The sequence below is a fragment of the Globicephala melas genome, chromosome 8 (assembly GCF_963455315.2).
Source record: "Globicephala melas chromosome 8, mGloMel1.2, whole genome shotgun sequence".
NCBI classification, from domain to species: Eukaryota; Metazoa; Chordata; class Mammalia; order Artiodactyla; family Delphinidae; genus Globicephala; species Globicephala melas.
This window is the reverse complement of record NC_083321.1, coordinates 59,856,967-59,868,776: the sequence shown is the minus strand read 5'-3', so window position 1 is coordinate 59,868,776 and position 11,810 is coordinate 59,856,967. Positions and strand designations below refer to the sequence as shown.

At 41.2% G+C, this 11,810-nt stretch overlaps 1 protein-coding gene across 4 annotated transcripts in view; it reads left to right on the top strand.

Annotated features, from left to right (window-relative positions):
• Window positions 1–5,127: 5,127 nt before the first annotated feature.
• CCDC90B (coiled-coil domain containing 90B) overlaps window positions 5,128–11,810 on the top strand; it is a 59,987-nt gene continuing 53,304 nt past the window's right edge. For all 4 annotated transcript variants that reach the window (XM_060303812.1, XM_060303810.1, XM_060303811.2 and 1 more), the window contains exon 1: window positions 5,128–5,591. In XM_060303812.1, coding sequence (XP_060159795.1) covers window positions 5,492–5,591 — 100 coding nt within the window. In that variant the 5' untranslated portion in view covers window positions 5,128–5,491. The remainder of the gene's footprint in view (window positions 5,592–11,810) is intronic.

Below are 11,810 nucleotides of genomic sequence, written 5' to 3'. Positions count from 1 at the left end.
TCCTGTCCCTATTCTTTTGTCTCTGTTTTTTCTTTTTTCTTTTGCCCTACCCAGGTACGTGGAGGAGTTTCTTGCCTTTTGGGAAGTCTGAGGTCTTCTGTCAGCGTTCAGTAGGTGTTCTGTAGGAGTTGTTCCACATGTAGATGTATTTTTGATGTATTTGTGGGGAGGAAGGTGATCTCCACGTCTTACTCTTCCACCATCTTGAATGTCTATCACGTCTCCCTTTCTGTAGTTCCAAGTTCATGCCTTAAGTGCTGATAGAATCATGAAACCAATATTTTTATGGTTCTAGTGGCCATTATTCCTCATATATCAATGCAAATATCTACAAAATGCTCCAACTTAAAGAGGCTTGCAATCCTGCTTGCCTTTCTGCAGCTGCTTGCAGCTGAGCAGTGTTACATGTGTATCCCTCGGCCTTTCAAGGGAAGAGCACCGCCTCCAAACGAAGTGCCATCTTCAGGGGTCCCCCACCACCTAGAGGTCCTCTACCCCAGGCTACTTCTCATGTCTTACAAACGTTCCCTCCTGCCCATAGCAGTGTGGAGTGTTGCTGTTTCTCCATTTCAAATTCTCTCATATCCAACCTACACATATTCTGTTAATCTGTAGAGGATACCTTTGTCACCTCCGGTCCTCCGGTTCTTCCACAGGAAAACATACACCTCATTCATATATATATATGCCACAATTTGTTTATCCATTCATCCTTTGATAGACACATTTGGGCTGTTTCTACCTTTTGATTAATATGACTAGTGCTGCTATTAACATGTGTGTATATGTACTTACTTGAGTATCTGCTTTAATTCTTTGGATAGACATCTAGGAGTGGGATTGCAGGGTCATATGATAATTCTATGTTTAACCTTTTGAGGGAAGACCCATTTCTTTTTGAAGTGGATGGGGAATTCTTTGTGAAAGGGGATGGATGTTTTCCTGTGGAAGACCCAGAGATGACTGGGTATCTTCTACAGAGGGCAAGACTGTGTCTTATGTCTGGATTCTCATGGCTTAGCACCATGCCTGGCACCATAAATACTGCTCAAGGATTAGTTGAAGGAATAAATGAAAACTCAATGAGAGACACTATCAAATACAGTGTAACATTGCAAGGTATATAATGTTTTAACAGTTTTTTTTCTTTTCTTTCAATCATTCTTTCCTTTGATTCCTTGTAACTAGCAAACTTGTAATGGGGTGTCATTGCCAGGCCCCTAATACAATCAGGAAAAATTTCTCCCCATATTTGTGGGGGACAGGGGTTGGTGGTCCCTTTCAAGCCATGAAAAATGTGATGTTAATATAAAGTAACACAAAGCTTTTGTGACAATGGGCCCCTCTGACTCAAAGATTGCAGAAAAACTGTAAAATTCGTTGCAGAAATAGGGCAAAGGATTGTCTTCGGTTCAGTCCACATACGCCCTCTAGTGTCAAAAACTTCAAGTAAGCTAAGGAAGGAAATGAAGTCCATTGGGTCCCAACGGTCTCTCTCTCAATGCCTCACTCACCTGCCTTAAAAAATACACTGGGATTCCTTCATATCACCTATTCTAAGAGAAAATAACTGATCGATGTGAGTGGCCCAGGCTGCATCCACTCTCCTTGAAGTCACCAGAGCGACATTCACAGAGCTGGAGGACATCTGGCTATCTCATGCAATTATGTCCAACCTGGGTCCCCAGACCTCTGGGCATCAGAGGAAAGAGTATGGGGGTCCTCGAGAGGGTCCTGACATTTCAAAATGCCTAAGGAAATCGTACTGTAGCTGGAGATGAAATTGGAAACCACCAAAGAAATTGGCGAGTACCTTTTCCTTCAGCTGGAATTAATCAGCTTGGTGTTGGATCGTCACTGCTTCTCTCCCACTTGCTAAGTGGTAGTTACCTATGCCTTGAATTAATTGCAAATAGGAAAATAAGTAATGATTTTATGTATGTGGTGGGTAAAGAGTACAAGATATGTTTAAACTGGGGACTCATAAGGGTAAAAACATAATAAAAGTGGTCCTTCACAGTGAAAACTTCAGGACCCACTTCCCTGCTACCCTATTGGCTGGCCTCTGAGGTATGGATTAACTAGGTTGCTTTCAAGAGGGAACATGTCTCATGGCCAGGTCCCCTCATCAGACATTGGGAGTAGCAAAGATTCTTCAGCCTGCACTAGTGAATGGCACATAGTGTTTTCTGGAAAGGTGCTCACACTCGCTTTTATCTGTTTGGGCTCAAAAACTTTTGAAATCTCCTGAGAGTCTACTCAAAATTCTACCCAAATTATTTAGTCCTTTTTTCTTCTTCTTTTTTCAGTTGTATCTCCCCAAATTCCACCCAATCTTCCAAATAACTCCTATGCCCCAATCTGTCAGGTCTTCTCACCAAATTATGATTATATTTTGAACGTTTATTCATTCATTCAACACATGTTTACCAAAGGCTCATTATGGGCCAGGCTTTATGCTAGGTGTTGGTGAAAACAGTGACAGACGTGCCTCTACCATCATGCAGGATACAAGTAAGAAGTGTCGTGACATGGGAAAGTTGGGTTGCTACAAGAGTCCATAACAAATAGACGAAATCTACATGTGGGGAGAGGAGGGACCCCCCCCCAAACGGGTGTGATTTAAACTAAGATCTGAAGGATAGGAAGGAATGAACCAGGTAAAGAGGAGGAGAAAGGGCTCCAACTTGAGAGAACACCATGCACAGAGGCCCCAAAGTGGGAAGGAGCATGGAGATTAATTTAATTAATTAATGAATTAAATGTCTTTGTTTACTCCAATCCTCTCTCCTAGACCTTGTCCCTACAATCTCTGCCCACGAAAACCCTTAAAAAACCCTCAAATCTTATCTTCTCTTGCTAACCATGACCAAAAAGTATCATCCTCAACTGAACCAAAGGATTTTTTTTTCTGTAACATTTAAATGACACCAATCCATTACTGCCTTGTGTGGAAGCTATTAGCACACTTGTTCTATCCTCCCAGTTATATTACAAGTTCTGGGAAAGCAGAAGTCTTTGCATATAGTAGGACCCAAATAGTTGTTGGACTGAGTTATGTTTCTTTACATTCCTCACACATCTAGCCTTAAACTAACTAGCTGGCATACAGATATTTCTGTGAGTGAAATTAAAAAAATGAAAAATGGTTTAAAGTCCAATGAAAGGCAATGATTGTTAAGAACTGTGAAGGGTCTAAGATCTTACCTATTTGCAAGACGACAAGTTAGCCTGCCACAGTTGCCTGGATGTTGGCAGAAGACATGAGGCTCCTGGGCCAGAGACAAAGGATGTAATTACAGCACAGCAAGCTGCCTGATCATCAGCATATTTGCATCAGTTCCCCTTCCCCTGAGTCCCATGTTGTGATGCAGATAGGCCCAGGTGTGTGCCTGAGTGTGCAGTGGATTGCATTACAGAGAGGAACCCTGAGCTAGAAAAACCCAAAGTTTTTATAATAGGCAGTAAGCATGAGGCTCCATTTGGCTCCAGAGGGAGACACTGTACTTCCCAAGGCTGTTCATTATACAAACTTCCTTAAAAAGAGAGTCCATAACAAAAGGCAAAGAGAGCCTCTGCTAACGAGCCATGCAGAAGCGTGAGAGACCCATGGAGAATTACTTCTGAACATTGAGCAAAGTCAACAGGCATTAATAATAAAAATAGCCACTGCTTGTTAGGTGTTCATATGTGCCATGTACCGAGCTGAGTATTTTATATGCATCAGCTCCTTTATTCCTCTCAACACACGAGAAAATATTAACACATTTATGGGAAAATATTTTTATCAATTAAGACTTTCAGCATACAAATGATAGCAACAATGGAGAATTTGGAAACACAGGAGCCTTAGGAAGGTCTCAGGAAGTGGCTAAATCTATTAGCTGAATACCACCTGGACTCTCACTCCATCTGCTATCTCTGCTTCTGCCTTTCTGTACTTCTCTGGCAAAATTGTGACTGTGCCAGCTCCCAAATTCACTTGCTGTAGTGCCAGCGAACTTCAGAAGATGATTAAGAATCCCTGAATCCAATCGCCAATTCCATATTCAATTCCAAAGAATATGATTGGCCCATCATGAACACTGTTTATTTGTGTTGGGGAGAGAATTTTACAGTAATATAAATAACAAGAGGTATAAAAGAGGTACACTTTTTATCATAATCATTACTGAATTTAAGGTAATTTGTGTTCCCACTTACTGATCTGTATCTCCCAGGCTGTGAGCAGCTGCAGCTGTTTTTATTAACAATGCCTGTTGACTTTACTCATATCGTTTAACAGAATTATAGTCACATTGGGGATATATATGTATATATTCAATTTTTCGAGTTTTATGTATATTATTAAAATTGTTTTCCAAATATGTTATACTAACATAAATTCCTGCCAGCAGCTTGAGTGACCCTATCTGATGGCTTATTTGGTAGAATTGATCATTATTTTTCAGAAAATCTTTAACAGGTAAGAATGGTCTATATTTAGGTTTTACTTTTTTTTTAACTGGTGAGATTAAACTTTTTTTTTTTTAAGGCATTTATATTTCCTCTCTATTTATTTTTCTGTTAAAGCCCTGGCAGGAATCAACGTTCTTTTAATGTGCCTCAGTGCTTAGAATAGTGCTTGTCAAGAAGCTGACGCTCACAAAGCTTTAAAAGCAAACTCATAGATTGGCCAACCCAGTGGTAACTGTTTTACATCCTTGTAAGAATAATTAAGCCACTAAAACCTAACAATTGTTTACCATTTTAGAATTTACACAGAATATATTGGCACATTTGAACCCCACAACTACTGTGTGTTGTTATTTTCAACATTTTACCATGTGGGGAAAAGTCTGGAGTACTGAGGTCTGAGAGGGATAAAGATTTAAAATCTTGTCTACCGTAGAAACGAAGGAATTCAGCTTCCCTGAAGAAAGCGACTAAACCAAATACATTTCGTCCTCCTGTGCACGAGAGGGCGAAGCAGCAGTATATGAAGGAGCAAGAATGAGGGGCCCGCGGGACTACACTTCCCAGAAGGTCTCTGCGCGATCCCCCGGGATGCTCAGCGGCCGAGGACTGCACTTCCCAGGTTGCCGTGGGGCTAGACGTGACTGTGTCTCCCACTGAGCCAAACTGAAAATGGGCACTGGGTCTTCGGTGGGAGTTGGCTGTTGAGCTGTACATCTCATTACCTGGAAACGGGAGCCGGAAGGTTCTCAAACAAGATTCCGCTTTCTTAGGGCGGTAACAGCGTGCACGGGTTAGGGAGGGGCGGTGGGAAAAGCGGAGCCGCTCTGAACCATGCTATGGAACTGTGGGTCCCTCTGTGAAGAGGCCCAGCTTTGCGGGACATTGGTGTGAGCCTGCGCCGAGAGACGTTCGTGTGACAGGCCGAAAACTACACTTCCCAGCATCCTCGCGGTACCAGAACTACCTTACCCAAAAGCCTGAGCGCGATTTATCCAGCCTTTCGCCCTCCCCCGCCAGCTGGAAAGCCGAAGACATGTGGGGTCGCTGGTTAGGGCGGCTACTGCGTTCTGAAGGCAGCGGGGCCTGCCGGGTTTCAACTCCCCGCGGGCGTTTTCCCCCGGCCCTGAGGAGAGGTGAGAAAAGGCACCGCATCACCGATGCCTGCGTGCTCTGTAGAAGGACGGTGCCCGTGGTTCGTGCATGCTTGGGCGAGCGTGAGGCGAGGGTGCCACGCCTTCCAGCCCGCTCCGGGTACTGGCGACCCTGCTTCCGGGCCTCGCCCCGAGGGATTGAGGCGGGAGGGTCGAGGACGGAGAAGAGGACCGCCTTCCTCTTAGATGGGCTTGCCTCTGAAGGCCTGGCTTCCCGCCTGGCTCCGCCACTAGAGCCCCGCCAGGCGTCTTTCTGAACCCTTCTCCTTATTATTATCAAATGGGGCTGATAATCCCCGCCCTCTCGTAGGTGTGTCGGGAGAAACCGTAAGGTAATCTGTGTTCGGAGAGGCCGTATATTTTTCGCGGCCTGTTCAGACTTAGACTGTGTTGCTTAGGTGCAGTCCTCGAACCCAGGTCTCTGGTAAACTACAGAGTACATTTCAGGTCAGGTCCGCTTTATTTTCGCTGATTTTCAGTACTCTGTAATCACCTAGTAGCCTTTCAAAAAAAAAAAGAAGGAAAAGAAAACGGGAATGCCGTAACTACAAGGGTTGACTGGGAGGCGCAGCTGTTAGCAGTGTGTCCTGGACGTCTGACTTTGAGAGACGTTTCCAGAATCTTTTTTCCCCTAATTTTAAAACTCTTTAAGGTTGTCCGCAGAGTAGGCACTTCGTAATAACCATTGTCTATTCACCTTAAATCTTCAGTGCCGGGTGAACTGAGTCGCCCAGTACCACTACTTTGTGCTGTTTTACTCATTGTTTCGTTTTACTCACCCAAGCAAGACTGCAGTTGTAGATCCCCCATCTATAAGACCGCTGTTTAGTTCCCAGGGTCCTTGGCAAGGTATTTTTACATATTTAGGTGTTTAGTATACACGCACATCATTATGGGCTTTACAAAATGGACGTAGCATTTTTTTGAACCCTGGAAAATCGCCGCAGCCTCAATCCTTTGTAAAGTTTTAGAGCTAATATGATTTGTGTCCCTCTTCATTAAACAAATATTTATTGAATGTTTACTGGGTACAAGTAGTTTAAGCTTGCCTCATAATGTCAGTAATCAAGGAATTTGAAAACCTTGACCTCTGACCAAGGGAAGGGTCTTAGTTAACTATCATCTAGTCCGATTCCCTATTTAAAGATAAAGGAAGGCACAGGAAGGTTTGTCTAAGTTTTGTGACCAATAGTGCTGGATTCCTAGTTCATTACAACTTCCCAAACTTAGCAGAACATCAAAAACACTGGGGGTGCTTTAAAAAACACAGGTTTTTTGGCCCTCCCGCAGAACTACTGAGTCAGTCTGGAGAGGTGGAGCCCATAGATCTCTGTGTTAGTTTATTATTTAATATATTAATCCTGATAATTCTCATGCATCTAGCAAAGCATACGTCTACAGACCAGCATGTAAAAATATATATTAATGATCACCCACGTCACTGAAGTGTTGCACCTCTGAAGTTAGCAGTAAATTTTTAAAATTCTTTAAGTATAGTTGATTTACAATGTTGTGTTAGTTTCAGCAGAGTGACTCAGTTATATATATATATATATATATACACACACATATATATATTTTTCAGATTCTTTTCCATACTTTATTTTTGTCTTTTTAAAAAGTTTTTATTGAAATATAGTTGATTTACAATGTTGTGTTAGTTCTAAATGTATAGGAGAGTGATTCAGTTATACATATATATATTCTTTTTTTACATTATCTTCCATTATAGGTTATTACAAGATATTGAGTATATCCATTATACTTTATTACAAGATATTAAATATAGTTCCCTGTGCTATATAGTAGGACCTTGTTTTTTAAATCTATTTTATTGATATATATAGTAGTTTGTATCTGGTTTGTAGTAGTTTGTATCTGGTTTGGGTTTAGTTTGCTAAACCCAAACCGCTAATTTATCCCTCCTCCCACCCTTTCCCCTTTGGTAACCATAAGTTTGTTTTCTATGTCTGTGAGCCTGTTTCTGTTTTGTAAATAAGTTCATTTGTATTATATTAGATGCCACATGTAAGTGATATCATATGATATTTGTCATTCTCTCTTTGACTTTATTTAGTATGATAGTCTCTAGGTCCATCCATGTTGCTGCAAACAGCATTATTTCGTTCTTTTTTATGGCTGAATAATATTCCGTTGTACCACATCTTCTTTATCCATTCATCCATCAGTGGACATTTATGTTGCTTCCATGTCCTGGCTATTGTAAATAGTGCCACAGTGAACATTGGGGTGCATGTATCTTTTCAAATTATGGCTTTCTCTGGATATATGCTCAGGAGTAGGATTGATGGATGATGTGGCAGCTCTGTTTTTATTTTATTTTATTTGTTTTTGTTTTTGTTTTTTTTGCAGTACACGGGCCTCTCACTATTGTGGCCTCTCCCGTTGCGGAGCACAGGCTCCGGATGCGCAGGCTCAGCGGCCATGGCTCACGGGCCCAGCCGCTCCACGGCATGTGGGATCTTCCCAGACCGGGGCACGATCCTGTGTCCCCTGCATCGGCAGGCAGACTCTCAACCACTGTGCCACCTGGGAAGCCTTGTTTTTATTTTTTTAAGGAACCTTCATACTGTTCTCCACAGTGGCTGTACCAGTTGATATTCCCACCAACAGTGTAGGAAGGTTCCCTTCTCTCCACACCCTCTCCAGCATTTATTGTGTGTAGATTTTTTCATGATGGCCATTCTGACTGGTGTGAGGTGATACCTCATTGTAGTTTTGATTTGCATTTCTCTAATAATTAGTGATGTTGAGCATCTTTTCATGTGCTTTTGGCCATCTGTATGTCTTCTTTGGAGAAATATCTATTTAGATCTTCCACCCATTTTTTGATTGGATTGTTTGTTTTTTTGATATTGAGCTGCATGAGCTGTTTGTATATTTTGGAGATTAATCCCTTGTCAGTCACTTCATTTGCAAATATTTTCTCCAGTTCTAAGGGTGGTCTTCGTTTTGTTTATGGTTTCCTTTGCTGTGCAGAAGCTTTTAAGTTTAATTAGGTCCCACTTGTTTATTTTTGCTTTTACTTCTGTTGCCTTGGGAGACTGACCAAAGAAAACATTGATATGATTTATGGCAGAGAATGTTTTGTCTATGTTCTCTTCTAGGAGTTTTATTGTGTCATGTCTTACATTTAAGTCTTTAAGCCATTTTGAGTTTATTTTTGTGTATGGTGTGAGGGAGTGGGGTTTTTTTGTTTTGGGGGGTTTTTTTTTTGGTTGCGCCACACGACATGCGGGGTCCTTAGTTCCCCAACCAGGGATGGAACCCATGCCCCCTGCAGTGGAAGCACAGAGTCTTAACCATTGGACCACCAGGGAAGTCCTGGGAGTGCCTTAACTTCATTGATTACCTGCAGCTGTCCAGCTTTCCCAGCACCACTTACTAAAGAGACTGTCTTTTCTCTGTTGTGTATTCTTGCTTCAGTTGTCAAAGATTAATTCATCATAGGTGTGTGGGTTTATTTCTGGGCTCTCTGTTCTGTTCCATTGATCCATATGTCTCTTTTTGTGCAATACCATGCTGTTAGGATTACTGTAAGCTTTATAGTATTGTCTGAAGTCTTGGAGGGTTATGCCTCCAGCTTTGTTCTTTTCCCTCAGGATTACTTTGGCAGTTGTGGGTATGTTTTTTTTGTGGTTCCATATAAATTTTAGGATTGTTTGTTCTAGTTCTTTGAAAAATGTCATGGGTAATTTGATAGGGATCGCATTAAATCTGTACATTGCTTTGGGTAGTATGGCCATTTTAACAATATTAATTCTTCCGATCCAAGAGCATGGGATATCTTTCCATTTCTTTGAATCACCTTCAGTTTCCTTTATCAGTGTTTTATAGTTCTCAGCATATAAGTGTTTCACCTCCTTGGTCAGGTTTATTCCTAAGTTTTTGTTTTGTTTTGTTTTGTTTTGATGCAGTTTTAAAAGGGATTGTTGTCTTACTTTCCCTTTCTGATATTTCATTGTTAGTGTAAAGAAGTGCAACCAATTTCTGTACATTAATCTTGTATCCTGCTACCTTGCTGAATTCGTTTATCAGTTCTGGTAGTTATTGTGTGGAGTCTTTAGGGTTTTATGTATATAGTGTCATGTCATTTGCACATAATGACAACTTTATCTCTTCTAATTTGGATACCTTTTCTTTTTCTTGTCTGATTGCTGTGGCTGGGACTTCTAATACTATGTTGAATAGAAGTGGTGAGAGTGGGCATCCTTGTCTTATTCCAGATTTTATCGGGAAGGCTTTTAGCTTTTCACCATTGAGTTATGTCGGTTGTGGGATTGTCATAAATAGCTTTTATTATGTTGAGATATGTTCCCTTTATAGCCACTGTGGCAAGAGTTTTTATCATGAATGAATGTTGAATTTTATCAAGTGCATTTTCTGCATCTGTTGAGACAATCATGTGGTTTTTTTTTGTATTTTCTTTTGTTGGTGTGGTTTATCACATTGATTAATATGCATATGTTGAACCATCTTTATGATCCTGGGATGAATCCAACTTGATCGTGGTGTATGATCCTTTTTATGTGTTGTTGGATTCGGTTTGCTGTTATTTTGTTGAGAATTTTTTCATCTATATTCATCAAAGATATTTGGCCTATAATTTTCTTTTTTGGTAGTGTCTTTGTGTCGTTTTGGTATCAGGGTAATGGTGGCTTCAGAGGATGACTTTGGAAGTGTTCCCTCCTCTTCAATCTTTTGGAAGAGTTTGAGAAGGATCAGTACAAAGAAGTTCTTCTTTGTACGTTTGGTAGAATTCTCCAGTGAAGCCATCCCAGTCCAGGACTTTTGTTTGCAGGGAGTTTTTAAATTATACATTCTAATTCACTTCTAGCAATTGGTTTGTTCGTATTCTCTCTTCTTGATTCAGTTTTGGTGGGCTCTATGTTTCTAGAAACTTGTCCTTTTCTTCTAGGTTGACGAATTTATTGGCATATAATTATTCATAGTATTCTCTTACAGTTTTTTGTATTTCTGCAGTTTCAGTTGTTATTTCTCCTCTTTCATTTCTTATTTTGTTTATCTGGGTCCTCTCCCTTTTCTTCTTGGTGAGCCTGGCCAGATTTATAGATATTGTTTATCCTTTCAAAAAACCAGCTCTTGGTTTTTTGTTTGTTTGTTTTTAAGATTATTCTTTTTGTTTTGTTTTGGCCACACCACGCAGCTTGCAAGATCTTAGTTCCCCGACCAGGGATTGAACCCTTGCCCTCTGCAGTGGAAGCGCGGAGCCCTAACCATTGGACCATCAGGGAATTCCCCAGCTCTTGGTTTTATTGATTTTTTTTCCTACTTTCTTTTATTTGTTTGTTTGTTTTTTGCAGTACACGGGCCTCTCACCGTTGTGGCCTCTCCCGTTGCGGAGCACAGGCTCCAGACGCGCAGGCTCAGCGGCCATGGCTCATGGGCCCAGCCGCTCCACGGCATGTGGGACCTTCCCGGACCAGGGCACGAACCCGTGTCCCCTGCATCGGCAGGCGGACTCTTAACCACTGCGCCACGAGGGAAGCCCCCTACTTTCTTTTAATCTGTTTATTTTCTCTCTCTTTCTCCCTCTTTTTTTTTTTTTTTTTGCACCATGCCACATGGCTTGTGGGATCTTAGCTCCCCAACCAGGGATCAAACCCAGGCCCTCGGTAGTGAAAGCACAGAGTCCTAACCACTGGATCAACAGGGAATCCCTTTTTTTTAAATTAATTCTTTATTTTGTTTACTTATTTATTTTGGCCATGCTGTGACTTGTGGGATCTTAGTTCTCCGACCAGGGATTGAACCCAGGCCAAGGCAGTGAAAGTGCCAAGTCCTAACCACTGCACCACCAGGGAACTCCTTATTTTCTCTTTAATCTTTATTATTTGCTTTCTCTGCTGACTTCAAGTTTTGTTCTTTTTCTAATACTTTTAGCTGGTAGGTTAGATTATTTGAGATTTTTCTTGTTTTTTTTTGAGGAAGGCCTGTATCGCTATTAACTTCCGTGTTAGAACTGCTTTTGCTGTATCTATAGATTTTTTATGGTTGTGTTTTCATTGTCATTTGTGTCAAGGTATTTTAAAATTTCCTCTTTGATTTTGTCATTGACCCATTGGTTTTTTAGTAGCACATTGTTTACCCACCATGTAGTGTTTCTTTTTCTGTGGTTGATTTCTAATTTCTTGCCATTGTAGTCAAAAAAGATGCTTG